General features: G+C 38.2%; 2 protein-coding genes and 1 long non-coding RNA gene across 3 annotated transcripts; all 3 read left to right on the forward strand.

Moving 5' to 3' along the window:
* The first annotated feature begins 238 nt into the window (after positions 1-238).
* On the forward strand, positions 239-20,808 carry LOC131318792 (uncharacterized). The gene is made up of 6 exons (XM_058348760.1): positions 239-450; positions 15,101-15,296; positions 16,977-17,118; positions 18,128-18,354; positions 19,029-19,286; positions 20,284-20,808. Exons 1-6 carry the CDS (start codon positions 254-256, stop codon positions 20,605-20,607), a joined length of 1,344 nt encoding a protein of 447 aa, XP_058204743.1. The 5' UTR covers positions 239-253; the 3' UTR covers positions 20,608-20,808.
* On the forward strand, positions 15,304-16,601 carry LOC131318793 (uncharacterized). Its single transcript, XR_009197814.1, has 2 exons — positions 15,304-16,046; positions 16,179-16,601. It is a non-coding gene; the product is annotated as an uncharacterized LOC131318793 (long non-coding RNA).
* Positions 20,809-22,270: 1,462 nt separating the features above from the next.
* LOC131319058 (protein DYAD-like) lies at positions 22,271-26,563 on the forward strand. Its single transcript, XM_058349164.1, has 8 exons — positions 22,271-22,663; positions 22,850-22,959; positions 23,096-23,649; positions 24,137-24,520; positions 24,610-24,669; positions 24,761-24,839; positions 24,935-24,988; positions 25,582-26,563. The coding sequence occupies exons 1-8, from the start codon at positions 22,555-22,557 to the stop codon at positions 26,287-26,289; spliced, it is 2,058 nt and encodes a 685-aa protein (XP_058205147.1). The 5' UTR covers positions 22,271-22,554; the 3' UTR covers positions 26,290-26,563.
* The last annotated feature ends 317 nt before the right edge of the window (positions 26,564-26,880 follow it).

The following is a 26,880-nucleotide window of genomic DNA, read 5'->3' on the forward strand; positions in this document are numbered from 1 at the left end:
TTTACCTACCACTTATCGTGGGTTGTGTTATGCATAAAGTGCATTTCGCCCTTGGTATAATTTGGATAAACATAACATTTAGCTCACATCGAGTCATATGAGTTGCTTCCCAGCATGAGTCCAACATTATCTGGCACATGCTTTTTTTCCCGACGGTCAGGAACTGAGGGGTGTTAATTCGGGTCAGCTAATCAAAAGCAGGTCATTCACATCTGATCTGACACAAGTTTTAACTTTATAAATTCAAGTGGCAATGTGTAAGTATGACATATCCAAAGAGAATGAAATAGGTTATTCCAATTTCCAACGTATTGTGAAATTAGAAATGGCTACTTCATACCGTTTGTCACCTCTCTCTGCCTCTTGTTTACTGGCTTTATTTTGTTTCTCCGAGCTTTGCTTCTGTCGATCAACTGCGGCTGTCGGATGGTCCCCAACGAATGCAACATGGTAAGGAAGTTCCAGCCGCATCATTCTATTCAAAACTCTAGCTAGTGTCTTTTGAGAACGATGCGAAATTCTAGTTGAAAATAAAATAAAATGTTAGAGTGCAAACTTTGATCCAGATAGGCTCATCCATATATTATTCAGTTTGATCCGCCTGTGTTTTCTGGACATTCTAAATGATGCGACAGTGATATTTCTGATAAGAATAGAAAGCAAAATTGTGTTGGTTTTGTGAGTAATTTATTATCGATTAAATACCTATGATACGTGATACGTTTTTCTTCACAATTTGGGGTTGCATGCCAAAACTATTCTTTTCCCTCTTTATTTATTAGAAGTACTCTCAGCTACATGATTTATTTAAGCAATATGTTCACCCAAGGCTAATTGTTCTTGTGTTTCATCTAGTGATGGAATATCTGATGCAGAGAGGAGAGAGGGAGAGAAGATCGTATTCGATATTGACCCGTTATCTAACCCGTACTACTTCGTGATGTGAAATTTTAATGTACTCGCAAGCGCACGAATCGTATTGTAATATAGTATGGCGAGAGCGAGGTCGAACCCACAGGGACTTTGTGATTTTTATAGGAAAACTAAATAATTTTAAAATGATCCAACCCTAACCTAGTTGACAGAAGTTTGAGATTGATTTTTAAACTAAAAGTGAAAAGTAAAAACAATAAACTAAATTATCAAAGACGAGAAAACTGAAATTTCTTTTTAATCAAAGGAGAAAATACTAGGGTTTCGGAATCCACACCCATTAACTAGTATCATTATATATTCACGATCATTGACTTTACCCAAAATTTCTTCATGATAATCTGAAAGCTAATTCTGTTACCATGGAAAATATCATCGCGAAAATTCATCAAAAAGTCTAATGTTTGTTCCTCTCCGCTCGTAAGTATAAAACCAAATCATTAATTGTATCCGCTTTTAACAAATCACAATAAATATCCAGTTCTATAGTTAATGATGAACAAAACAGCATCCAATGTTAAAGACAATTCCAAATCATGAGAAAAACATGATTGAACTCATATCCAAAATTTATCCCTAACAGTTGATTTGGAGTAAGAGCAATTTAATCATAATTGAAATCACATATTTGGATAAAATCAAATCTCATAAATATATAAATAATAATCGTTAATGGGGCTTCATCCTCAACCCTAGTTGAAGAGTTTAGCCGCTCATGGAGTCAAAACACATACTCAAATCATAAAAGAACTCCATAAAAGCTTACAAAATTAAAGTAGTTATTTTTTTCTTCCCTAGCCTTTTCCTCTGCCGCTGCTCCTGTACGTGCCGAGAAGTTGCTACCTTGCAATCTTCAAAAGCCGAATTCTGTGAAAGCGTCATGCTCTGTTTTGTCATGTTTTCTTTTTATAAGGCTAGCTGAGAGTTCCTTTAAAGGAAAACAAAACCTTTTCTGATTTTGCTTCCCTAAAATTGTGAACCACTATAAAGAATAATATGTTTCCTAATTGTATAATAATATTAGGTATATATGGTGGTGATCAAACACTAGCATTTGGTCCTGCCATACTCGTACAATCCGTCCAAACATGAGCTGCCTTTCATATTTCCTTCCAAAACCCGACTCAAAATCCTTTTTTTTAAATCTCGGACAAAGCCTTTTTGTGCGACAAGTCCAAAATACCTACAAAACATGAATCAATAATAATAAGTCATAAATAACTATTAAGTGCCGACTAAAAATGCAAGTATGAGATACTTTTTAATACTATATTTTGTGTTCATCACTTCGCTGTGGAGATTCGAACCAAATGGTCCAAATCTTCTCCGTGTGATAATTATCAAGGTGTTGATCTAGCGGATTCATCGTCGAGCAATCAGAATTGGAAACCTATGCGCTTTACACCGTCAATGGTTTCTTCTTGGGCACTTGATTCTAGTGGCTTGCCGTTACGCTCCATTTTCTATCCGACTGACCAATGGCCCCTCTCAGATTCAGGTGGCAAAAAACGTCATCCCAGACGGGTGGCGACCAAGTGCATCTTATCCGTCCTCGGTTTTGTGTCATTGACACTGAATTAACCTCAACAATGCCGGCCAAACACACCCTTAAAATAAACTTGAACTACTATTTCACAAATGGTGGTTGCTCGTATTATGACACTATATGTAGGTATGTGTGTTTGTGGAAGCAATAAATCTGATTGATGTATGAGGGTGGTTTAGACCAAAGAAATAAATTAATGGGAAATGGTAATGTAACTTTTATTTATCCCACAGAAATATGGAGTTTCAAGGATGAGAACATTGCGCTTGATACTACTTCGGAATTCCATATGTTAATTAATTTGGTGGTTAGCCTAGAGATGGCCGGGCCTGTGTACATTAAATTGGATATATGGTTTATAAATTTAATTTTTTAGCTAGGCGATAGGATGTTAGTAATTGTTGAACTACTACAACGGCCAACCTCCTGTCGGTTTTTTAACTATTTATAGTCCGCGAAAGATGATTTGGTATGGAAGAAAGAGGAAAACTTGCTTACTTAAACATATTTCGTTAAGCATTCATCTCCTACATATATATATATATATATATATATATATATATATATATATATATATATATATATATATATATAAAAACTTCATGCCCATGGTTGCTCGGATTGGGATTGGGACCATGGGTCATTGATGTGAAATTTGGAGCTACCTTAGAATGGAGAAGAAGAAAGTTCCATAGAGCATCCACATCACACTTTTTACTTTTCCTCTGGCACTATAATAAAGAGCCACAGACGGAAATGGTGGAGGCATCAGCCTTGCCTCGCCTCCCCTTCGCTTCAAAATAACATTTCTACAGTTCCACGTGGAAGAACACGAGTAACTGTTCCAATGTTAAACATTAATATAATGATATCATTTCAAACTTTCTTCAAATCTTGAGCTGCCACGTCTCCAAAGATAGGGCCTGTCTGGTACGGGCAAGAAAAGTTTGATATTTTTTATTTTTGCAGAGCCCATTATAGATCCTATAAAGATGATTCGAACCGCAAATCATCCTTAAAATATTTTTTTATGGGTTCCTAAAAAAATTAGCTCAATTCGATATCGATAAGAGTTGTTTCAAATTTTGTCAGACGCCTTGCAGATTCTGAAATAACCTACGAATTTTGAAACAACTCTCATCAATATCAGATTGAACTTGTAAGGATCAAATTCTGGAGTCTTTGTGTATTGACAATTCAGTATGACAAAACACATATTTTTTATCGAATTGTAATTTTATTATTTTTAATAGGCTAGTGAGTCTGTATAGCATTAAAGTAGAAGGAATCTTTATTTGTAATTCCGAGTGAGCGTGTTGGATAAAAAAGGACGTCGACTACAACAAAACGAATTTTGACGAAGACGGATCAATCGGATTATCAATCGACACCTTCTGTCATTTAAATGAACGTGAAAAAAGATAAAGGTTGTACCTGTTATTTTCCTCCTAGGTTTTGACTACAACTATAAAAAGAAAAGGGGCAGTCATCGAAAGCCTGGGCAGCCACATACACAAACGTGTATTGAGATTAAACAAAGAAGGCATATAGCGGCAGAAGGAGGAAAAAATAGTGGCGGCTATATTTGTGAGAGCTATTCGTAAGGGATTTCTGTTAAGTCTATTGGAGGGCTTGTGGAATCAAGGCCATTGGCAATCAAGATTACTGGGTGCAGCGTACGTGTGACTCGACAGGTTGTACTTAAAACGTTGTGAGGATTTACACCGTTTGGATAGGTATATCTGTAACTGTAAAATGGTTTTAGTGATTTGATTCATTCTCGTGATTTTTACCCATTCTGGGGTTTTCCACGTATATTTCTGCATTGTTCGATTGATTGCTTTGCGTAGTTTTTGCTGATAATTTTACTTAGTGATTCGCGTTCATACTGTTAGGGTTTTTTACGAATTATTAGGGAACCCTGATTTTTCAATTGGTATCAAAGCGGACTGCTCCTTCCATTAGGTTTAATTTTTCCTAGAGCAGATGCATCATAAATATGAACATGAATTACATGTCTAGAAATATGCCTATACTTGATGCTGATAATTTGATTACTGGAAATCAAGAAGCAAGGCTATAATGAGATCAGCCGGAGAAGAAATTTGGGACTCGTGTATTTTGGGGTACACTCGACCCATGAAAATTGTAGACGATAAGCCGGTTCAAAAAACTGCATCTGAATTATTAGCCACAGAAACCCTTACTTCAAACTAATAACCGTGCACTTGATATTTTATTTGCTACTGTTGATATAAATGAGCACAGGAAAATAGCTAACTGTGAAATTGCGAAGGAGGCCTGTGATATTTTGGTTACTTGCCATGAGGGGACAGACGTTGTTAAGCAGTCTAAGCTGCAAGGGCTTGCCACAGAGTTTGAGACGATCAGAATGTAGGAGGAAGAAACCTTCAATTAATTCTACTCCAAACTCATTGCCATCGTCAATAGCTGCGAGAAATTGGGTGAGCCAATTCCTTCTTTTCGTATTATTAAGAAAATTTTGCGCTCCTTACCTCCTAGATTTAAAATTCAAGTTACTATGCTAGAGGGTAAGAAAAAGTTAAAAGAAAAATCTGTTCAAAAAATAGTTGGGATTCTCCAAACCTATGAGGCTGATCTATTGCAATATGAACCTGTTAAACTCAAAGTAAAACTTTCAGAGACTCCGATTGCTTTTAAAAGTACTCAAACACATAAGAAAGGTTCAGATAGTGATAGTGATGTTGATCTTGAGGAGATGAAAGTTTTTTTCAAACAATTTAAAAATAGTACGAAAAAGAAAAATGATAAAGGAAAAAGAGAATTTTCTGGAAAAAATAAAAGGGAGGGAAAAGGACCACCTGAAGAACCACAATGTTTCGAGTGCTATGGTTTTGGTCATTACGTCCAAAAATGTGCTAATAAAATGAAAAAGAAGGCCCTCGTCACTAAAACGTGGGATGATAGCGATTCCGATGAATCAAATAAGGAATAAGGGGTTGACGAAAATGATAAAGGAAATTTTTTTGCTTTTGGAGTAACTTTAAATTCACATGGTCATTCCGAATTGAGTGGTTCTGAAACAGATGATAGCGATGCGGATAGTTGTGATGACATAGATGAGGTAAGAGAGAAGTACAACAAACTTCATGTTTTTAGTAAAAAATTGATAGAATTGAGTGAAAACTTTCTGATAAGATTAAGAAGTTAGAGAATACTTTGAATGAACGCACTCAAGAGAGTGATGAGAGAAATAAAGAAATTGAGCTCATTCTTAAGAAAAACAAAGCTTTAACTGCTAGAGACAAATCTAAGGGTAAATCAGAGGATGACACACAAATAGGGACCAAAGTGTTAGATCATATTCTGTCCATCCAACGGCGACCTAGCGATCGTTCAGGGCTTGGTTATTATGCAATGTCTTCAACTCCATCGATAGGGAGAAACGAAACTAAACGTCAAGGTAAGAAAATTAATGTGAATGACATGCAGAACATGATTAATTCTCCTACGACAAAGAAGCAAATGGCAATAGAGATAAGCGGACATCCCAAGCACAATAAGGTAAAACCTAAGGTTATTAATACTGATAAGTCTCACGCTTTTACTCCTATTGTTAATAAATTTGTTCCTTTTTGTCATTATTGTGGTATGACTGATCATATTAGACCGCATTGTAGGAAGATGCATGAGTCATACACTTCACATACACATGTAGCTCGTCCTTATGGTCATACTTATTTTGTGCCCACTTGTCATCACTGTGGAATTAGAGGCCATATTCGTCCATATTGCTTTGCCCTTTATAGCTACCATAGGACTCCTCCCCGTTATGATAACATGAATAATCATAGGGAATATTCTCAAGGGCCTAAACGTAGGATGCCTTCGCATGATAATTTTACAAAGGTAAATTCAAAGCCCATGACAAATAAAAAGGCTCATATTGGAAAGGCCAAAATGAGACAGATTCGGGTTCGTAAAACTGAGTTGATTTCGGATGTTGATGATGACCTTGACTCTCTTGATGACTATAGTTCATTTAGAAAGATTCACCTTGCCTTTTGAGGCTAGATTGTGATTCCATAACTTAGGTTTAATTGTTCTTGCATATCTCATTACCTAGAGAGTTATGGAGTTTCATAGTTTTGTGTTTCTTTTGTTTCGTAGTTATTTTGTTTGTTTTCAAAAAAAAAAAAATCAAATTGGTTGTTGTTGTGGGGATTGAGTATGATAGTCTTTGATGCGTAGTTGAATATCATTAGATTTTATGAATATGTTCATCCATATTTTCATTGCGCTTTCTTCATGGTATTCTCATTGCAAGTATGTTCGAATGTTAATAAATCATGAGTATTCAACATTCTGTACACTTATCCATGGCTTTTGGTCAGTTTCTCGGCTAGGGACCACCATTCTCATATGCTTAGTTATATCTTGTGTGTTTCCAGAACCGTGATTGCCTTTATTTGGTTTCCGTTGATAGAGCCCTCATTTATTCTATAAAAGCAAAAGAAAAAAAAAGAAAAGAAAATATATATCTTGGATTTTGCTTATCCGGGCGTTCATTGAGTAACCGGACAATTGGGGTGAGGTATTCTCCCTCTGAGTGTTCGCGTCAAAAAATGGATAGATCTTGTGAAGGCACTCGTGTTGGACCATTTGCTTAGTAACCAGGTATTGGGTATAAGGTATTCTTACTCTCAATATTTGCGTCAAATAGCGGTGGGGTAAAAGTAAAAATACGGTATGAATTTCTATTGATTTCTTATTAAACAACCGCCTGTTGTTGAGGGGGAGCTTATGATTAATTATTTGTGACTTGTTGTCGAACCTATAAAGCTGTATCTTGTTGAGGGAGAGTCACTAGATAAACCTAAACACTTGAGCATCTTGGTCCTGTTTTGAGTTGCTGATTTTTTTGGTTATGGATGCGCACACATACTTTCCTCACATGTCGATGATTATGGTGTGTTGCATTCCTTATGCTTTGCATGGTGTTATATCATTAAGCAGTGCCTTAAAATTTGGATGTCTTTTTCATCTCATCTCATGATATAATACTTGCGCTAAAACTATCTCATGCTCGTATCTTCACATTTCTCATTTTCTTCTAGCATTTAGTTTAGTTTAGTTTTATTGAGTTTTACGTGCTTGAATTTGGCTGCCATGTTATTTATGCTATTATTTGCGCTTTGATTAAATATCTTATTTGGTTGCTTCTATTGCTTAATTCTCTTCCATTCACATTTATTGTTTATCCTATTCACCCTTTGTCATTCCATGTCAAAAAGGGGAAGAATGATGAAAGGGGGAGTAGGTTACTTATTATTCTAACATGTTTGGATGTTGAGTTTTGTTTGCAGTTTTTCTACAACTCGATCTCAGTCGTTAGATTTTCATTGTATTGTGTTTTATCATGGAAGTGCCAAAGGAGAAGATTGTAAGGATCAAATTCCGGAGTCTTTGTGTAATTGGCAATTCCGTATGACAAAACATATATTTTTTATCGAGTTGTAATTTTATTATTTTTAATAGGCTAGCGAGTCTGTATAGCATTAAAGTGGAAGGAATCTTTATTTGTAATTCCGAGTGAGCGTGTTGGATAAAAAAAAGGGTCGACTACAACAAAACGAATTTTGGCGAAGACGGATCAATTGGATTATCAATCGGTGCCTTCTGTCATTTAAATGAACGTGAAAAAAGATAAAGGTTGTGCTTGTTATTTTCCTCCTAGGGTTTGACTACAACTATAAAAAGAAAAGGGGCAGTCATCGAAAGCCTGGGCAGCCACATACACAAACGTGTATTGAGATTAAACAATGAAGGCATATAGCGGCAGAAGGAGGAAAAAATAGTGGCGGCTATTTTTGTGAGAGCTATTCGTAAGGGATTTCTGTTAGGTCAATTGGAGGGCTTGTGGACTCAAAGCTGTTGGCGATCAAGATCACTGAGTGGAGTGTAGTGTACGTGTGACTCGGCAGGTAGTACTTAAAACGTTGTGATGATTTACACCGTTTGGATAGGTATATCTGTAACTGCAAAATGGTTTTAGTGATTTGATTCCTTCCCGTGGTTTTTATCCATTCTGGGGTTTTCCGCGTATATCTCTGCGTTGTGCGATTGATTGCTTTGCGTAGTTTTTGCTGATAATTTTACTTAGTGATTCGCGTTTATACTCTTAGGGTTTTTTTACGGATTATTAGGGAATCCTGATTTTTCAGAACTAATTTGTTTCAAGAATAAAAAATATTTTAAGAATGACTTGCTGTTTGAATCACCTTTATAGGACTCTTAATGGGCTTCGTAAAAATAATCAATTTCTTGCCCATTTGTTGTGCCCCAAACAAGGCCCTTGGCAAGAAATATTTAATTGAGAAGAAAGTGAGAGTAGATAATATTTTTAATGGAATAGCCTTAATATAGAGAGTCTGATGTTGTAGTAGACATTTCAAAAATGAGTAGCTAAAGTAATAAAATGAGTTTTTAAGGTGTAATTTGGTCTAAAATCTAAAGAGCCTGATGCGGATGCTCTTAGATATAGTCGAAGAATAGTGGGACGACTGATATGAAATTTCGTAAGGATGATTTGGTAATTTGATAATGCATTTTGGAGGGGATTTTACTACCAAGCCTGTTTTGTGTGGAAATTTCCTATGTTTAACAAATCATTTTACTTTGATAGGGGGGTAAGTATCTAAAATTAAAATTAAAGTTGAAGGGGTGTAAATAGAAATTCCCCAAAAACTATTTCTTTTTTGTCTCATGTTTGACAAACTAAAAGCTACTTCAAATATTTTGGTCTCTTTTTGTTTTTTTTTTCTATTCGTCTTTTCTGAATTTTTATTAGGTTCGCGTTATATATTTTAATTAATTATCCGTCTCGACAAGAAAAATCTAAATAAGTGAAAAATTATGACCAGAAATAAAAAAATTCAATAAAGACAAAAAAAAATACCAAACAATTATCTTTATATATATATATATATATATATATATATATATAATTATGACCAAAAATAAAAAAATTCAATAAAGACAAAAAAATACCAAACAACTATCTTTATATATATATATATATATATATATATATATATATATATACACGCACACACACACACTCCGGATCCCTTCAGGGATCCCGGACATTGCATTGGTGCGGGATGCGTTTGTGAGCCGTTGGATTTAATCCAACGGCCAGGATTAGAGAAGGCAAAAAACTCGCGAGTAATTACACTTTACCCCTTCACACTCTCACTTCCCCCCTTCTCTTTTCTTTCCACGCCTTACCCGTAGGCCAGAGAGAGAGAGACGAACGAAGAAAGAAACGCGGACGAACGAAGAAGAGAAGAAGAACGAAGACGAACGACGAAGATTGAAGCCAGAAATCTTACGTGATCTTGCATCCACCATGGTCTCTCTCTCTCTCTCTCTCTCTCTCTCTCTCTCTCTCTCGTTCCGTACGAGAACCAGAAACCCTAACCCTTGTGTTCGAACACAGAAGAACGAAGAACGAAATCGACAGACGACGAAGGGCTGGACAATCGATCTAGTACAAGAAGAACGAACCACACCACCAAGGTCTCTCTCTCCCGATTATTAGGGGTTTTTTTTCCCCGAACCAGTTTAGGGATTTTTTTTTTGTTCTGACCCTTGATTCACTGCTGTTGTTGATATTCCTCTCGATCTGCTTCGAACCAAAGAGAAGGCCAAATTAGGGCAAAACGGTTCTCGATCTGGTGGATAATCACTAACTATTTTCAACTTTAGTTCATAACCTTTTTTTCTTATTTGGAATGGTAATAGCATATTTTCCCAAAAAAAAAAAAAAAAACTTAAGTAAGACTGCTTCTATAAAAACGATTCTCGATCTGGTTGTCAATACATGTAGAACTTTTTGATTTTCTTAGCTCTTCGTATTTTATTAAATTTGTGCTATGGAGGTCAAGTTTTGCCAAAGCCATGGATTCTTCATCTTCAACAAGCACAAATGCAACGATGTCTATCTTACAAAAAGTTGAGAAGACCTATATTTAGCTTGAATTAGAGCTCCATAGTCGGTATGAATTTGTGATCTTAATTGGAATAGATGCTCAGGGGGAGTGATGTCTTACACCTTCAAATTGAAATTGGAACTTGTAAATTTAACACTTGAAGGATTCGTGCTGATGGGAGAACCAGAATTGAACAATAAGTCACTCTTCTTCTAGTGGTCTGCCAAGGCATACAAACATCATGCTTGGCTTATTTTTTATTTCTTATTTTCTTCTAAATTCTAGTGCAATTATTTTTCTCATAGAATTGTTGGAGAGACAAAAAGTCAAAACCCACATGATTACATATGCTACTTTATGGTTCTCATTGCGTTGTAATTATTTCCTTGTGCTGAGATAATGTCTGCAATAAGTGCTTGAATGTACAGTTGCTAATTTTCACTCTCTGGTTCCATTGAAATGTATACCTAATGTTTTTGTTTTTGATTGATTAATGGAGAAGCCGAATGGTTGTTCCTTTTTTACATGGTATGACCCCCCTACTTGTGCTAGAGGAATGGATTATGGAAGGCATATGTCAAGAAAATTGGTCAATTTCAGGCTGAAAACGAAGAGCTTCTAAGGAAAAATGAAACAATGGTGATGAATTGAGGAATTTATGAACTCAAATGAGAGTGTGGCCAAAAAAGTTCGAGAGTTATTGAAGAGAAATGAAGAGTTGATGAAGTCCATAACATTGTTTGAAGCCAAAGTGTTGAAGCTCCAGCTTTTGTTTATTGTTATGTTAGTTATGGGCTTTGCCATTTGTTTTAAGGGTTTCAGATTTGTGAACAAAGGAAACATATTGTTCTTGCAATAAGGTCTCAGTTGTAACATTTGCAGTTTATTTAGGCTTGAAATTGAATACAGATTATGTCGAAGACAGTTAGATTCCAAACAGAATGATATATATGCTATTTCCATTTTTTGCACAAATTATCCATTCTATTTGGTAGTCTCTCAGAAAGGTGCTGCAATGAACTTTGTTTGCCTAGATTGAAAGTGCCATATCAATTTGAAAATGCCCTATCAAAGTTTGTAGGACTTGGTCCATTTTTCTTTGTCCATGGCATTAGTGCATATGTTCTACTGTAACTTCTTGCCTTAATTTGTATGTTTTGGAGTGTCCTGGTTCTTTGTTACTATTAGACCTATTGTGGATATCTTACTGTCGGATACATACCTGAAAACAGGTGCAGCTGCTGCATTGGTAACTCGATCTAGCATTGCTACAAATGCTAGTTACTTGCTACTACATAGCTGGTACATCTATACAGCTTGTGTCCAAGTTTTGTACAGACTTTTCATGTCCAGTTGAGTGCTACATTTGCTTTGAGATTGCAGGTGCTTGCTGCTGCATAGCTGGTCCGTCTCTGCAGCTAATGCTTCATCTATTATAGTGTGCCTTATGGTGGCCTTTGTCATAACTGCTCTGTCATAGTATACCTCAAATGCTAAGGAAAATCCGGACTGTTTTCAATCTGTTTTCATTTCATGGCTTATGTAATAGTCTCCAACTCATATCTTTATTCTTATTTTTTTTCCTTTTGTTTCCTCATAGGGTATGCCCCTTGTAAATTGTATATTCGGTTATCATTTTTTCAATTTCAAGTAATTGGTGGGTTTCAAAATGGACTCTTTCTTGGACATCTCAGTGACAAATGCTTCAATTGCAAATAGCACCATACAGTCATGTTTTGCAGTTTGAATAAAATAGGAAATGGTTCTATTTGGACATCCCAGCTTTCCTCGGTTCTACTTAGTCTTCTTTTTTTTGAAAGGAAATGGTTCAACTTGTTCATGCTGTAATGCAAATGCAAAAAATATGCAGAACCATACACTGTCTTTCAAATGGCTACCCTGTAGCTTCATCTTAATAAAAATAAGTGAATCACGCTTTGAAGCAAAGTACCACAATCACCACTTATACACACCACATACAAGGTCGCCAGTTTCACTAACCTAGTAATAATATCATAACAAACACACTTCACCATGATGAAGAAATACTACTATTACACTACTACTACTACTACTTGAGATCACTGGCTGCTTTTGCCACACAAGTACAGCACAACACAGAAAATAACAATCCAAAGATAATTCTAGTTCATTTTCCGCCCATTTCTCATTTGCATTGCATCAATCTCCTTCTGCATGGCTTCAATCTTCATCTGCATTGTGATTTGTTGTCCTCTGCATTTCTTCACTAATGCTCATGGATAATGAACTCTCACATTGTTGGGGCAATGCATGCAAAAAAGAACACAATAAGAACTTAGGGTTTCAGCTTCAACGAACAACAAGAGAATAAATTGGGGCAATGCATGCAGCTCACCTTATACTTTGCACATCCGAAGAACCTTCGACATGAGTTCTTTTGTGTTCCAAATTTCCTCAATGGTGTTGGTTCTCCGCAAAAATAAAAGATCCCAAAATCAGGATCACCACTTCCATCAGAGAAAAGAAAACAATTAGCAATAAATTGAGCCTGAATTGATTACTCAGAAGTTATAGCTAGAAAGCCAAGTAAGGAAAAGGCAGCATTAGGCAAGAAAACTATAAGAGAACAAGGTTCATAATGAAACAAGGAGTTTTCTACCAAAATATGCTAGACCTGAAGGCAATACCATTTTTTTTGAACAGGAAGGCAATACCATTTCATTAAAGCAAAAACAGACACAAACGACAGATTGAACTGTCTATAAAGTTTCGACAAAACACAAATAACTAAGATCAATGGCAGCTTACCAAACACAAATATAGAACTTCTATTCATGTTCAAAAATCAACTAAGGTAGATAAGCATTATAGAAAACAATCATGTTAGCAGTTATAATTCCCCAAGTGATGCTAAACAGTAAACACACTTCAACAAAGCCCATTCCTTCATTTAGGCACAATTAAGCATGGGCCCAAAATACTAACAGTCTAAGATTTAAGTCCCAGCTTCCTTCCTTATCCATCATTTTCTCAGCAATAAAACAGACATGAAAATACCCGGAACCAAGCTGTCATAGAGGTGAACAGAGTGGATCCCAAGGAAAAAAGGCTCTTGTTATTGTATAGTTGAAATCTAGTTTGTAACTCTAAAATCAAAATCATTTCGAACACTAGATCCTACCAAATTAACCACAGTTAATATTATTTCCTAAAATGTGTAGGCAAATCATGGAAGGATATGGATGTGTGGGTTTTTAATTTCCTGTTGCTACCCGGGGATTAACTCTTCCTCTTGCTTGACCAAACGATTCGGCACCTTCATTTACAATGTAAATCAAAACTGTATTCTGATGCTGCAACAAGGAAAAATTAAGACTTTTTAAGGAAAAAATTAACCTTGAATAATTACATCCTACGGGCTATGGCAATAACAGAAATGAAAAGGAATAGAAAAAAACAAAGCCCACCTGAAACTCCCACCCACTAGAAATTACCCAACCTAGCCGAACCCCCAACCTAGCCGAACCTCCAAACCATTAAAAAAAAAAGCCCTCTTTTTGGTTCGAGTTCCAAAAACCCTAAAACCCGTTCTGGTTTTTGCTGAAAATGTAGAGATCGATCTCGAGAGAGAGAGGTACGTTCCAATCAGCAAAAAAAACCCTAATTTTTACTGAACTAGAATCGGCCAGAAAAGCCCTAACCAGATTTTGAGAGAGAGAGAGAGAGATACCTTGGTGGATGCAGAATCATGTAAGATGTCTGGCTTCAATCTTCGTCTTTCGTCTTCGTTCTTCTTCTTTTCTTCGTTCGTCCGCGTATCTTTCTTCGTTCGTCTCTCTCTCCCGTGGCCTGTGAGGCGTGGAAGGAAAAGAGAAGGGGGAAGTGTGAGTGTGAGGGGGTAAAGTATAATTACTCGTGAGTTTTTTGCCTTCTCTAATCTTGTCCGTTGGATTAAATCCAACGGCTCACAAACGCATCCCGCACCAATGCATTGTCCGGGATCCCTGAAGGGATCCGGAGTGTGTGTGTATACACACACACACACATATACATACACACACACACAAAGTGTCGCTTTATATTGGTTTTTTTCAAAATGGTCCAAATTTTTATACTTTTTAATTCCTCTCGTTGAGAAAATGGTTTAAGCTAACTAGTTTCAAAAAGATTATATTTGAAAAACGATGAGTTGTCAAGTCGATTCAATTTTGATGAAATTCATTTGAACATAGCAAATTAGCCTATAAGAAAGAAAGATAGGGAAAAAAATTGAGAAATGCTAAGTGCAAAAAAAATAGGCAAAAACAAGACCCTTGAAGTGTGTATTTTTGTTAATTTTCTTTGTCCCTAGCACTCCTGAAAAAATCTGCCTAAACAATGGAGTAGTAATGTTTAACAACGTTTAATCTCTGATCCGACGGAGAAAAGGGGCTTGCAGCGTAAGCAATGAGATCACCAACCTTTAATTTATCTCCGAACTTTCTCGACCTTCTAAGTTTCCCATTTCCTATCCCCGTCAGTTTCAGCTAACAATTTAATTTTCTGACTTAAAAATGGGACAACTTGTTAGATTTAAATTGTTCTGTCATAATCACCACCCTAACAAATTACCACTTCTACCGCACCCATTTGCCTCTGGCCATTGGCGTGGCACTTCTTCCAGTCTACAACTACAAATACCCAGCAACATCCGCACCTCCATCACAACAAGAAATACTACTGAAAAGCAGAAAAATCATAGCTTTCCCTTCATACCCAGATCGACAATCAAAGCAACAGACAGAGCAATCTCTGCATCGGCACCAGAGGCAGCAACTATGGTCAAAGCCATTAGGGTTCATGAACTTGGTGGCCCTGAGGTCTCTCTCTCTCTCTCTGTATATATATTGCACACAATTTCTATTTCTGCATTAAAAACTGGTGTTCAATTTTGAAGTGTTTCTTGTGGGAAGGTTGGTGTTACTGTCTGTCCCTTTTTTTGGCTCATTTTATTTATTACCAAGTACTGATTGCGTCAAGTGGTATCAATCCGATCCGAATTATTATTTTTTCTTGCTTTAGGTTTGGTGTTATTATTAGTCTTGGTGGCTACTTTCTTGATTACAAGATACTGGTGGTGTCTAAGCCGTTGGGGCACATGAACTGAGTGGTCCTGGGGTCTCTACCTGTTTCATGTACTGTTGTCATAATTGTAAACTTCTACTGAGTCTTCTTTAAAAGGATTTGTGTTATTGTGAGCCAAAAAAGACTTTTGAAATGTTCTTTGAAAGGCGTAGTGTTCCTGTTCCTGTCATTCCTTTTTGGCTAATTTCTTGATTTTGCGCAATGTACATCGTTGCAAAACAAAATTCGGAATATACGCAAACACTGACAAGGGATCCCGTGTAGATGTCAGTATCCACACATTGGTATGGTGCCTCAAGAACTCTATTCAAGTAGATGATTTAGCACGGACAATTCCTCCTGTTAGAGGTGCAGCGTTCAGACTGTATCTTGTCACAGAATCTTATGGGAAATGCTCAAAGATGAATCCGAATAAGCCTCTGCCTTGACTGAGCGACCCTTCTCTTTTAGAGTGCAACTCGCACAGAAGATTCTTAAATAGGCGAGTTCCGCTCCTTGGAATGAATCTTGGAATGAATCGGTGAAAACCCATAACCAAGCGTTCTCATGAGCTAGTTCACATCAAATTCTGGGAATGAGGCTCATCCTCTTTGTTGTCCCTTCCCCCTCTTAGTCAGGTGTTCCCGTCTTCTCAAGGATTGGCATCACCAGTGGACGGATGTCTGAGATGCAGAGAAGAGGACGAAATCCTTTTGTCTTTTATTTAAGTAGCTTCAAAGTCAAGCCGTAGCGCGCAGTCAAGGCCAGGAGGAGGCAAGGGAAGTTTCTTTTGGGAAGCAAGCCCTCAACTTATCCGCTTATCGGAAAGAGCAGGGACCTACAGACAGCAAACTTCTTGGCACCTGATTCTGGGTCATATCTATTCTTAGCCATGTTTATCAAAATCCCATTCCATATTTGCTTACTTTAGCTGAATTTTAACTGGGCTGCCTGGTCAAACTCTCTTTTGCGTCAACTATGTGTGAGATTTTAAGCTTGTTATGTCGGCAGCGTAGTTCATTATTCATACTTTGAGAAACCTTGTTGCAGTAAAAATTCCGCAATCTGATCGGGCAGCCCAGTTATATATTCGTAATTAGCTATTGCTAGTTGTTGGGTTTGGTGTATATTACTTCGTGTTTTTCTATGTTGGTCATGTGCCTGGGGTTAATTTAGGATGGGTTTAATTGTTTGACATCCTACTTGCAATAAGATATGCAGCCTTTTAGTGGTTAGGGCTACAATCAAAGTTGCACACAAGGGGTTGGCCTCTAATCTCTATGTCATAGCTGATTACATGTGAACAATAAAAAGTTTTTCATTATGTTCCTATTGCAGTGTTGTTTGTGTGGCACACCCATAAATGTGGTTGATAGACATGCTGCCCATTACAGTTTGGACCTTGTTAACTCACTTCCAAATCAACATGATGGTAGGTTCTGAAGTGGGAAGATGTGGAAATAGGAGAGCCAAAGGAGGGTGAGATCCGAGTGAAAAACAAGGCTATTGGGCTTAACTTCATCGATGTCTACTTCCGCAAAGGAGTTTATAAGGCCTCCACAATGCCCTTTACTCCAGGTTTGCCTTCATATCTGTATGTCAAAGTACCATGTAGAGTGTAGGCTTATGATTTTTGACATCGACCATTGGCAAATAACCCTTCACTTATGGAGTTGAGTCAATTGACAATTCCTGTTGTTAGCTAGTTGTATTTGCCTCCTGGAGAAATGTGCCTCCGATTGTCTTTGTGTAAAAATAATAAGGGAAAGAACAAAATAGAAACACATACAATAAAGAAGAAGATAAGGACTCAGCATGAATAGTCCTTAGAATCTTTTTGTTAGTAGGATTTTAGCGATTTCAAATATGACTACAAGCCTTACATGCTTGATTCTCTTGAGATCACAATTCTTTTTATAGAAGCAAACTTAGGATTGGTCTCGTTTAGACATCCAAACACAGCCTTAGTTTGAGTGTCCTTGTTTCAAAGTAATCCAGCGTTGCTTGTTTATGGCTCTTTAGTTTATGCCTTCTTCTTTTTTAAGGGGCAGAATATGCATATTAGATTGTTAAACCACCAACTTATCTAAGAGCTTAAGTTGTTAGAGAGAGGGGTAACTTTATTATTTATACTGTTATCACGCCCCCTCACGGCTCTCCTCCATAAGCGGGCTAAACACGTGTAAATATTTTAACATTAGGTAGGTATTGAGGTTTGAACATAGGATCTATTGCCTGCTCTAATATCATATTAGATTGTTAACTAGCAACTCATCTAAAAGCTTAAGTTGTTAGAGAGAGGGGTAACTGTATTATCTATACCTTCAACTATGCTATTTGGTTGAATGTTCTGCATTTGATCCTTTGACGCCAGTTCTTGCCAAGACTTAAGAATCCGAACTGTTGTTTGTATGGAATAAATCCCTCCGGGTCATCACCTTCATGATACCGGAGAAACTCATTGTTTTCATTGAATTCTCTGCATCACTATGACCATATATGACGTTTTATTTTACCAGTACATGTTGATGCAAGGTTTGCTGTAGTTGAGGATGTGTTGGTCAAGATTTTCCATTTTCAATTGCAGGTATGGAGGCAGCTGGTGTGGTGACAGCTGTGGGCCCGGGATTAACGGGTAGAAAAGTTGGAGATGTTGTGGCTTATGCTGGTAGTCCAATGGGTTCATATGCTGAGGAGCAGATCCTACCTGCCGAGAGAGTGGTCCCTGTTCCGCCATCCTTGGATCCAATTGTAGCAGCATCTGTCATCCTCAAGGGAATGACAGCTCATATGCTAGTTCGCCGGTGCTTTAAGGTACCTTACACTCTTCTCTTACACTTCAGACCTTAGAAATTTGACATATCATAAAAACATGTGTATCATATTTTACTTCCACACGTATGTAGGGTTGTGCTACTTGGACTCCAAAATATGCCTACACCAACTTTTTCCATGTAAAGAGAAAGTTAACACACCCCGATTATAGTATTTTTCCATCTTCATCATTGCCTGTCCTCAATTCATCTCAGTAACCCGAGCTGTATTATCTCATGTCTCTCCCTAATGTAGTCATATGTGTGAAACACAAATAAGATATATCTTTGAGGCTTGTGAGTAGATTTTGGCATTCCAAGCAAGGGAAAGACCATTCTAGCATTGGAGCTTCCACTTTCCACAACTGGTAATCAGGATTTGTTTATAATACAAGCGCACAAGTGTGTGCGTGCTGCAGACCTGACATATTAAGAGACTTATAGTTCCAGACTTGCGGTGATCATCTATTTTACCCTTCCATATCCATCAATATGGGATAGTCCATGTCACATGAAAGTTGAAACTTCAACATAGTGGACCTGCACAATAGTCATGTTTGTCAGTTGTCATTAGTTATGGTACTTTCAGTTTCCAACTTGTATTCATTATTTTAAAATATTTCAGCTTGTATATTCATCTTGGGTAGGATACGACTCTACTGCTTATTATTATAGGTTGAACCTGGACACACTGTCTTTGTTCATGCGGCAGCTGGTGGAGTTGGGTCTCTCTTATGCCAGTGGGCAAATGCACTTGGTGCCACTGTCATTGGAACCGTCTCAACCACAGAGAAGGCGGCTCAAGCCAAAGAAGATGGATGCCACCATGTGATAATGTACAAGGAAGAGGATTTTGTGACCCGTGTCAACGAGATAACATCAGGAAAAGGGGTAGATGTTGTCTATGATTCTGTTGGAAAAGACACCTTTCAGGTAATGGATATTCTATCACAAGACTCAAAACCTCCAATAAAAACTTGCCAACGTATTCACTGAAAATAGATGGCATTTAGTGCAATGGTTTGCGTCAAAACTTTCGGATGATGTATTCTAATGGTATTTGCAGTACACAAGTTTGCTCCTTATATTGTTAGATATATCCTGTATTCTTTGAGGTGCAAGTTGGTCCAAGTCAGCTCTTTGCTTGATATCAAACCAATGGCCTAAAGGGTAGGCTTAAACTTAGAGCCAAGTGGAACTTAAAAGTAGTCCTCAAACTAAAGATGTGTTCAGATTTTTGCTTAAAAATGCCAAGTGACAAAACTGGCTTTTAGCTGAGCTGTTTGGGCAATTTTAGTTGAACTTTTTTTCTTTCCAACTTTTTGATGAAGAAGTTGGACTGGAAAAGCTGGCCTTCAGGTAAGTTCATTGGGCTATTATGCCTATTTTTCTTGTTTTCGAGCTAAAATAGAGAAATCTAATAGGCGAGCTTCTTGGTATTAACTGGCCAAAAAAATAATTTTGAAACAGTCTCTAACACACTTAAGTCCCCTTTTAAGTAGTCTTTGTTAGATTTCTTGGAGGGTTCCAACCTAAAAGCAATTGACAATAGGTGGAGTAACCTCTAGAATATATTAACCAAGCTTGAGTGGCTTAAATGGGCGATGTGGGACAAGTCGTTACCCCTCACGTGCAGCCCGGATGCACGTGGAGGTGACAGACCAGGAGACCAGGAGTTGAGCGATTGACTTAAGCGATAGAGATGATCGAGACTTTCCCACGAGAGATGAGGCCATCCAATACATAGCTCTAATACCATGTTGTCAGAGATAAGAAAAAGTGTATAGGGTGTTAATTGACCCTAACACAAAAGAGCTTTATTTATATTATGGAGTGACATATTATATGACTCGACTAGCCAATGTGGGATAAAGACTAAAGACTAGAACTCTATTCTAACAGTCTTTAATGGAGAATTTATCTTGTTCAGGGATCCTTAGCATGCCTCAAATCTCGTGGATACATGGTGAGTTATGGGCAGTCGTCTGGAATGCCAGACCCCCTCCCCCTGACAGAACTTGCTGCAAAGGCGCTGTTCTTGACAAGGGCTTCCCTTTTTTCATATACTGCCACCAGGGATGAGCTTCTACAAGCTGCTGGCGAGGTCTTTTCTAATGTTGCCTCCGGCATCTTGCGAGTCCGCATAAACCACAAGTATCCTTTGTCTCAGGTAGCACAGGCCCATGAAGACCTTGAGGGTCGGAAAACGTCTGGTTCTGTGGTGTTGATACCCGATGGAGTATTTGAGCAGTGAGTTTTCTTCGTCCAACTTTGGTGTTTTTCTTTCTGAATGGACGTATTGGCTGGAGGAGTTGGATTGTATTGGTATATATTTGTTCTTCAAGTCTTCTGTACTCTCTTTATGACAAAGGCGGAGATATCTGCTTCAGATAATGTGTTCATCTGAGAACTATTGTGAAAAAATAAAATGATGGGTCACGTGTGGCGGTTTTAATTTTTTCCTTGTGGATGTGTTTGATCTTTTTGGTATTTGATTTTGCATTTGCAATACTTGGATACTTTTCTGATCTTTCGCTAAGAAAGGTTTTGTTGCGATGCTGGAATATTCATTTCCTGTCAAACTGCTCTATATACTCTTTCTGAAAACCTTCGTTCGATGGCGCAGCTGGATTTGTATATAAGATTTGCATTTCATTAGAGCCTAGAGGAATCCTCTTTGGTCCCCCAGAGAATGAGGTTGGTCCTGTTTTAGTCTCTTTCCCACACCCCCACACACACCCCCCCACCACCCCCACCACCAATCGATAGGAGATAACCTTACATCAAGTATTAATTACAAAGGACAAATCATGAGACACTACGTCAATTATGTGAGAGTCTCCGAGATAACAAAACTCAACAACTCAAACCACTGTAAATCCAATCCAACTACAAGCCCTTATTAGAGGAAGGAATAATTCCAACGGAAGAATATCTACACGCAGGTGGAAAGACTCAAATTCCTTACCTCAACTGAGCTAGCTCTAGTAATATACTACAAGAGTCCTATTTGGTCTATTTGCGGGTCTTTTTTTCGACCTAACACGACAATCAAAATCGTTCACTTTTTATAATTTGTTGGGAACATAAATTATGTACTCCTTTCGTTCCTTTTTAAATGTCCTGTTTCGTAACTCCAATTTATTAAGAAAACATCATCATTACACCTTTCAAATCAACTTTTACATCCACTTTCTCTATTTACTCTTTGGAGACATATCTTTACACTATTACTTACTAACTTTTCAAAATGGAATCTACTTTTCGGGGCAAAATAAAAAATGTACTAACTTTTACCCACTAACTTTACAAAATGGACATTTATTAAGAAACAGTCAAAAATAAATGAAATACTGAATTTTAAAAATGGGACGGAGGGTGTAATATAACTAGGTTGATCCCATTCCTTTTATTAACTAATTCAGAAGTACATGAGGTTGAGACTATGGACAAAACCATCCCTAGCACTGCAAAATATTGGGAAAAGAAAAACTGTTCCTGTCAAATTAAGGTGGTGCTGAAGAAGGATTGAGGTTGAAAGGGAAGTCAATCAAATTCTGAGGTGTTTTAACTCCAATTGCACTGATCAAAAAAAAAAAAAAAATCCAATTGCATGATTCTTCATCAATGGTGGCAATTCTTTGAATTATTTTCCATTTGCGGCTTATAACATTTAGTTACATCAAGATTTAACCACACAAAAAAAAAAAAAAAACATTTACATCAAGACTGCAGAGCGAAATACAGTAATGAAAAAGACTGTCTCTTGAATTAAATTCACCACGGGGACCACACACTCTCTCTCTCTCTCTCTCTCTCTCCCGCGTTTTTTCTGTTACTCTGGTCTTACACTCTCAAGACTCCACACGCGCCTTGTATCTGTGCCTATTTGTTAGTACTGAAGAGAGAGAAAGAGCAAACGATTAACAATTGTGCAAATGTCAACCACGCGCTCAGTCTCTGCGCACCCAACAAGATTTCCTCCCTCCTAACCGCATGAATGGAGTGACCATGCATGTACCGTCGTTACAACCTGTACACTAGAGTTGTTTACTCTCTCTCTCTCTCTCTCTCTCTCTCTCTCTCTCTCTAAGTTGAGAGGCCGTGGGTAGCAAGTGATTCATCATTTGAATTCATATTCTGTTGCATGTAGAGAGAGAGAGAGAGAGTGAGAGAGACGAGAGAAATTGTGTACTTGAAAATGCAGGAACAGGAACAGGGCACCGTGGGCGGCGGAGAAACACCAGCTTTGGCCAGACACCTACTCCCCTGTACATCTCACTGTACCCTCAACACCGACACTGACACAGGTCGTCCTCCTTTAACCCTTTCTGTCTCTAACCTACTACTACTCCATACATGTATCCTTCCAATTTAAGCCATATTCGAATTCGACACCTAATAAGTCCATGATTCCCATATATCCATGCAGTAGCTAAGAAAAAGTTTTTTAACGAAATTAGCATGACAGTTTGTATTGGTCTGGCCCTTCACAGAAACCACCAAAGACCACATAGACAGAGAACTGGGTTGTGTTTACGAGATTGATCATAGCAAGCTCCCGCCCAGAACCCCTGTTCAACTCAGATCCACCCGTGTCGTCGTGGTAAGAAATTACACCTTAAATTCGATTACATAATGGTTTTCTGTGTACATCTGTAGATTTGTATGTTATTTGTTGTTGGTATGTTTTTTATTCTTCAATTGGGTTTTTTTTTGCTTTTTTCTTTTTTTGATTTCAGGTAAGTGAGAAGACGGAATTGAATATTTCAGTGAGATTTCCGAGCACGCAATCGCTTCAAAGGTACTTGAGCAAAGGAATCACAGAGATGTGTCCGGAGCTGGACAAGAGGTTCGTTATGGGAACAAAGCTCGCAGAGAAAGTGCTTTTCCGACAAGTCCGGTCTCGAGAATTCACGGAGAAGAAGAACTCGAAGGATTTCTGGCAGTTGATTTCCAACTCCGATTGTGGAATTGGGGATTTTGTGATTTCCAATAAGGCTGGATCATGTTTATCGGAGCTAAAATGCAACGGAATGCCGCGATGGGGTGTTCGTCACCAGGTCAAGTTCGTATACAGGCATACAGAAACCAATGAAGACGAACAAGAAGAAAACGAAGAAGCTGAAGAAGAAAACAATGGGGAAACCGATGAGAGTAGGAAGAATGATGAGAGAAACAGGTGTAGCTCAAGACTTGTTCCAAAGGGGAAGAAAGCAAAACTTGAAAACCAAAGCCAGATCAATAAGACTAGGAAGAAGAATTGTAAGCAAATAGGCAGGTGGTCTGCTGAAAGGTAAAACTGAAACTCTGACTTACAATGTTAATCTTAGCTCTTTTAGAGCATTTCCTGCCCTTACTCAAATTTTAGCAAAAGCTTCATGGTATGAACTATGAAGTACTCCAATTGACAAACCCAAACGGAAGCACAAGCATCTCCTGCCCTTACTCAAATTTTAGCAAAAGCTTCATGGTATGAACTATGAAGTACTCCAATTGACAAACCCAAACGGAAGCACAAATTTGAGTAAAAGCTTCATCAATGGCATAGTTGTAAATTGGAAAGAGCAAACCAAGCCTTCCAAAATTTGAGTTAAAATTTGGCACTCCCTTAATTTGGTGAAAATTTTGAGTAAAATTCAATCTAGTAAGAGTTTGAGTCAAGAAGTTGAGTGCGTTTTACTCGGAAATTTGGTTCTAAGTCAGTTAAAAGATCAAGGGCCGGAGATGCTCTTACAAATTTGTTTTCACATTCTAACTGTTGGATTGTTATATATGAGAAGGTACAAGGTGGCTGAGAAAAATCTTCTGGAGGTGATGAAGGCGAAGGGTGCAGTTTATAAAAGCCCAATTCTCCGGCCAGAACTAAGATTGGAGGCTCGCAAGCGAATCGGGGACACGGGTCTGCTGGACCACCTCCTCAAGCACATGGCGGGGAAGGTGGCGCCGGGTGGGGCTGAGAGGTTCCGGCGGCGGCACAATGCAGAAGGGGTAATGGAGTATTGGTTGGAGAGTGCTGATCTTGTTGATACAAGGAGGGAGGCTGGAGTTCAAGATCCTTATTGGACCCCACCACCAGGTTGGAAGACTGGGGATTATCCTAGTCAGGATCCTATTTGTGCTAAGGAGATGAAGGAATTGAAGGAGGAGACCTCTAAATTGGAAAGGTCAAATATGAAACCAGAACTCCTTACTTCTGGTTTTGAAATCTTCATTTGGGTCTGTTTGAAATGTTTTATCATGGTTGAGTTAACAGGGATTTGGAGGAGTTAGTGTCCAAGAAACAGATGGAGGAAGAAATTGCCCAACTGAGGAGGTAAGGACCTACAAATTTCATTTATCCTTCATAGAAAGACTATGAATTTTAAGTTTTTACAAGTTTTTTGACCTTGTTGTCTATCAAACAGGGAGATAGAGGAGGAGTTATCAAAAAAGCAGCAGCAGGAAAGTCAAGAAACTGTGCCTATGAATCCAATGATCACATTGGTACGTAGTGAACGAATCCGGAATTTCTTTTGATTCACTAATCTTTATTTCAGTTCATGTTAGTGAATCCTCCATTTTGTTGTTTGCTTTGGTAGGAGAAGTATATGGAAGAAGTGATGGGTGTCTCAAGATACGTGAGCAGAATTGAGGTACCTAAGCAATTGGCAACAACTTTACCTTCGTTCTTTCCAATTCCCCCCAGATCACGTTTCCAAATGAACTGAGCTAGTTCTGAAAGATTTATTTCATGTTTGGGGCATTCTTGAATTAGTTTCCATAGTGGTGCTGATGCATTATACTCGCAGAAACGAACTGTAAAAACATTTTCCAACTGTTTTCCCCCCTTGTTGTAACGATAATTGGACGTCTTGCAATCAATGGCACTAAAGATACTTTAAACGTAAAGTAACTGGGAATTGAAACTTCTAGTACTTCGTAACGGGTTGGTGATGAATACTTCTTTGTAGTGCATTAATTGAAACTAACTGGGAATTGCACCTTAGCTCTAAATGTGAAGTAATGACAATTGCTTAGCTAAAAGTACAAGGCATTAACAGGTTGGTACTTCCATTTATTGGTTCAACACAAGCACAGCACACACCTCATGCACGTTCATATGGTGGGGCACTTTCAAATTACACTACCATATACATGAAATGTCAAGAACATCATGCATGAATCTTGACAATGAAGATGCCGATCATATATGGACATGGCATGGTGTGCATGGTAATGGTTGCAGGAAGAGATAGGGAAGCTGAAGTCCAAGGTGAGAGAAGAAATAAAGTCAGACTCGGCATTAATGGTATCCGCAGAAAGTTGTGATGAAAAGGAGAAAAAGAAAGTAGGCAAACCACTGGTAGTAGCACAGCAAAAGGAAGCAGTGGGAACAGAGGGAAGGGGTGATCAGGGGAAGACAAACGTAACAGAGAAAGAAGCAGAAAGTACAGGCGCAGGAGAGGAAAAAGCAGCAAAGATACAAAGGCTGAAGAGTGGGTTCAGAATCTGCAAGCCCCAGGGCACTTTCCTTTGGCCAAACATGGCATCATCTCAGGTTGTGGTCCATGCTGAAGATCTTTTAATGGTCCCAACGCCACCCTCAGTTTCTTCCTCCACCGCCTCCGCTCCTCCCCGACTACCTTACCACCACCACCACCACCACCACTACCACTACCGACCCTACCCCGTTAAGCCATTGGCTCTTAAGGTCACTGTCTCTTCCACTGTGGAGAAAAATTTCTCTACTACTACGACGACCACAGCTGGCACAAACAAGACCACAACCTCACTCATGAACCTCAATGACTTCCCGTCCCACCCTGGAGACAGATTTTGTGGGACCCAATTCTCGTCCTCCTCATTGGCCAGCTCATGCTTGCCGGAGAGAGTGGGGACATGGCTGGCTCTGGCTACTCCCACCTCTGCTCCTAATGACTCCACCCGTGGATAATTAATCTGGGTTTTGGGCTTCAGCCAGGTGAGGACTTGTCTTTTTGGTTTAGTACGGATGCTCTTGGATGATACTATGACATGTTTTTGATTTAGCTGTATCATGTCCAGGAGAGATACTATTGTGGGTTGATGTAAGTGTTCAGTTGGATTGTAAGAAGAGCTGAGGGTCCAAATTAGGAATTATTCCTGTTTTTGTGGTGGCCCTTTTTATGGGGTTGTAATGGCAATATAAGCATAATTTCAGCTAATGATATTCTATGTTTTTCCTCTCTCTTTTTTGTGTGCATATGGTGGTGCTTTTCTTGTGTTTGATTTCTTTTGAAATCGAGCAACATTATGCTAGGAAAATGAACTCTGCAGAAACTTGTGTAAATAAAAATGTTGCTAGGAAAATGAACTCTGCAGAAACTTGTGTAAATAAACATAACTTAAGCAACGACTAACCATTCAGCATTCTAGCCTATTGTGCTAACCGAACATTCAAAAAAACATTTTCCACAAACAGTATCAAGCACATTTTTGCGACAAACTTTTTACACCTATTGATTTGTCTCGACGAGAGGGATGAGAAAAGTAAAACAAAAAATTT

The sequence above is a fragment of the Rhododendron vialii genome, chromosome 3a (genome assembly GCF_030253575.1).
Source record: "Rhododendron vialii isolate Sample 1 chromosome 3a, ASM3025357v1".
Classification (NCBI taxonomy): domain Eukaryota; kingdom Viridiplantae; phylum Streptophyta; class Magnoliopsida; order Ericales; family Ericaceae; genus Rhododendron; species Rhododendron vialii.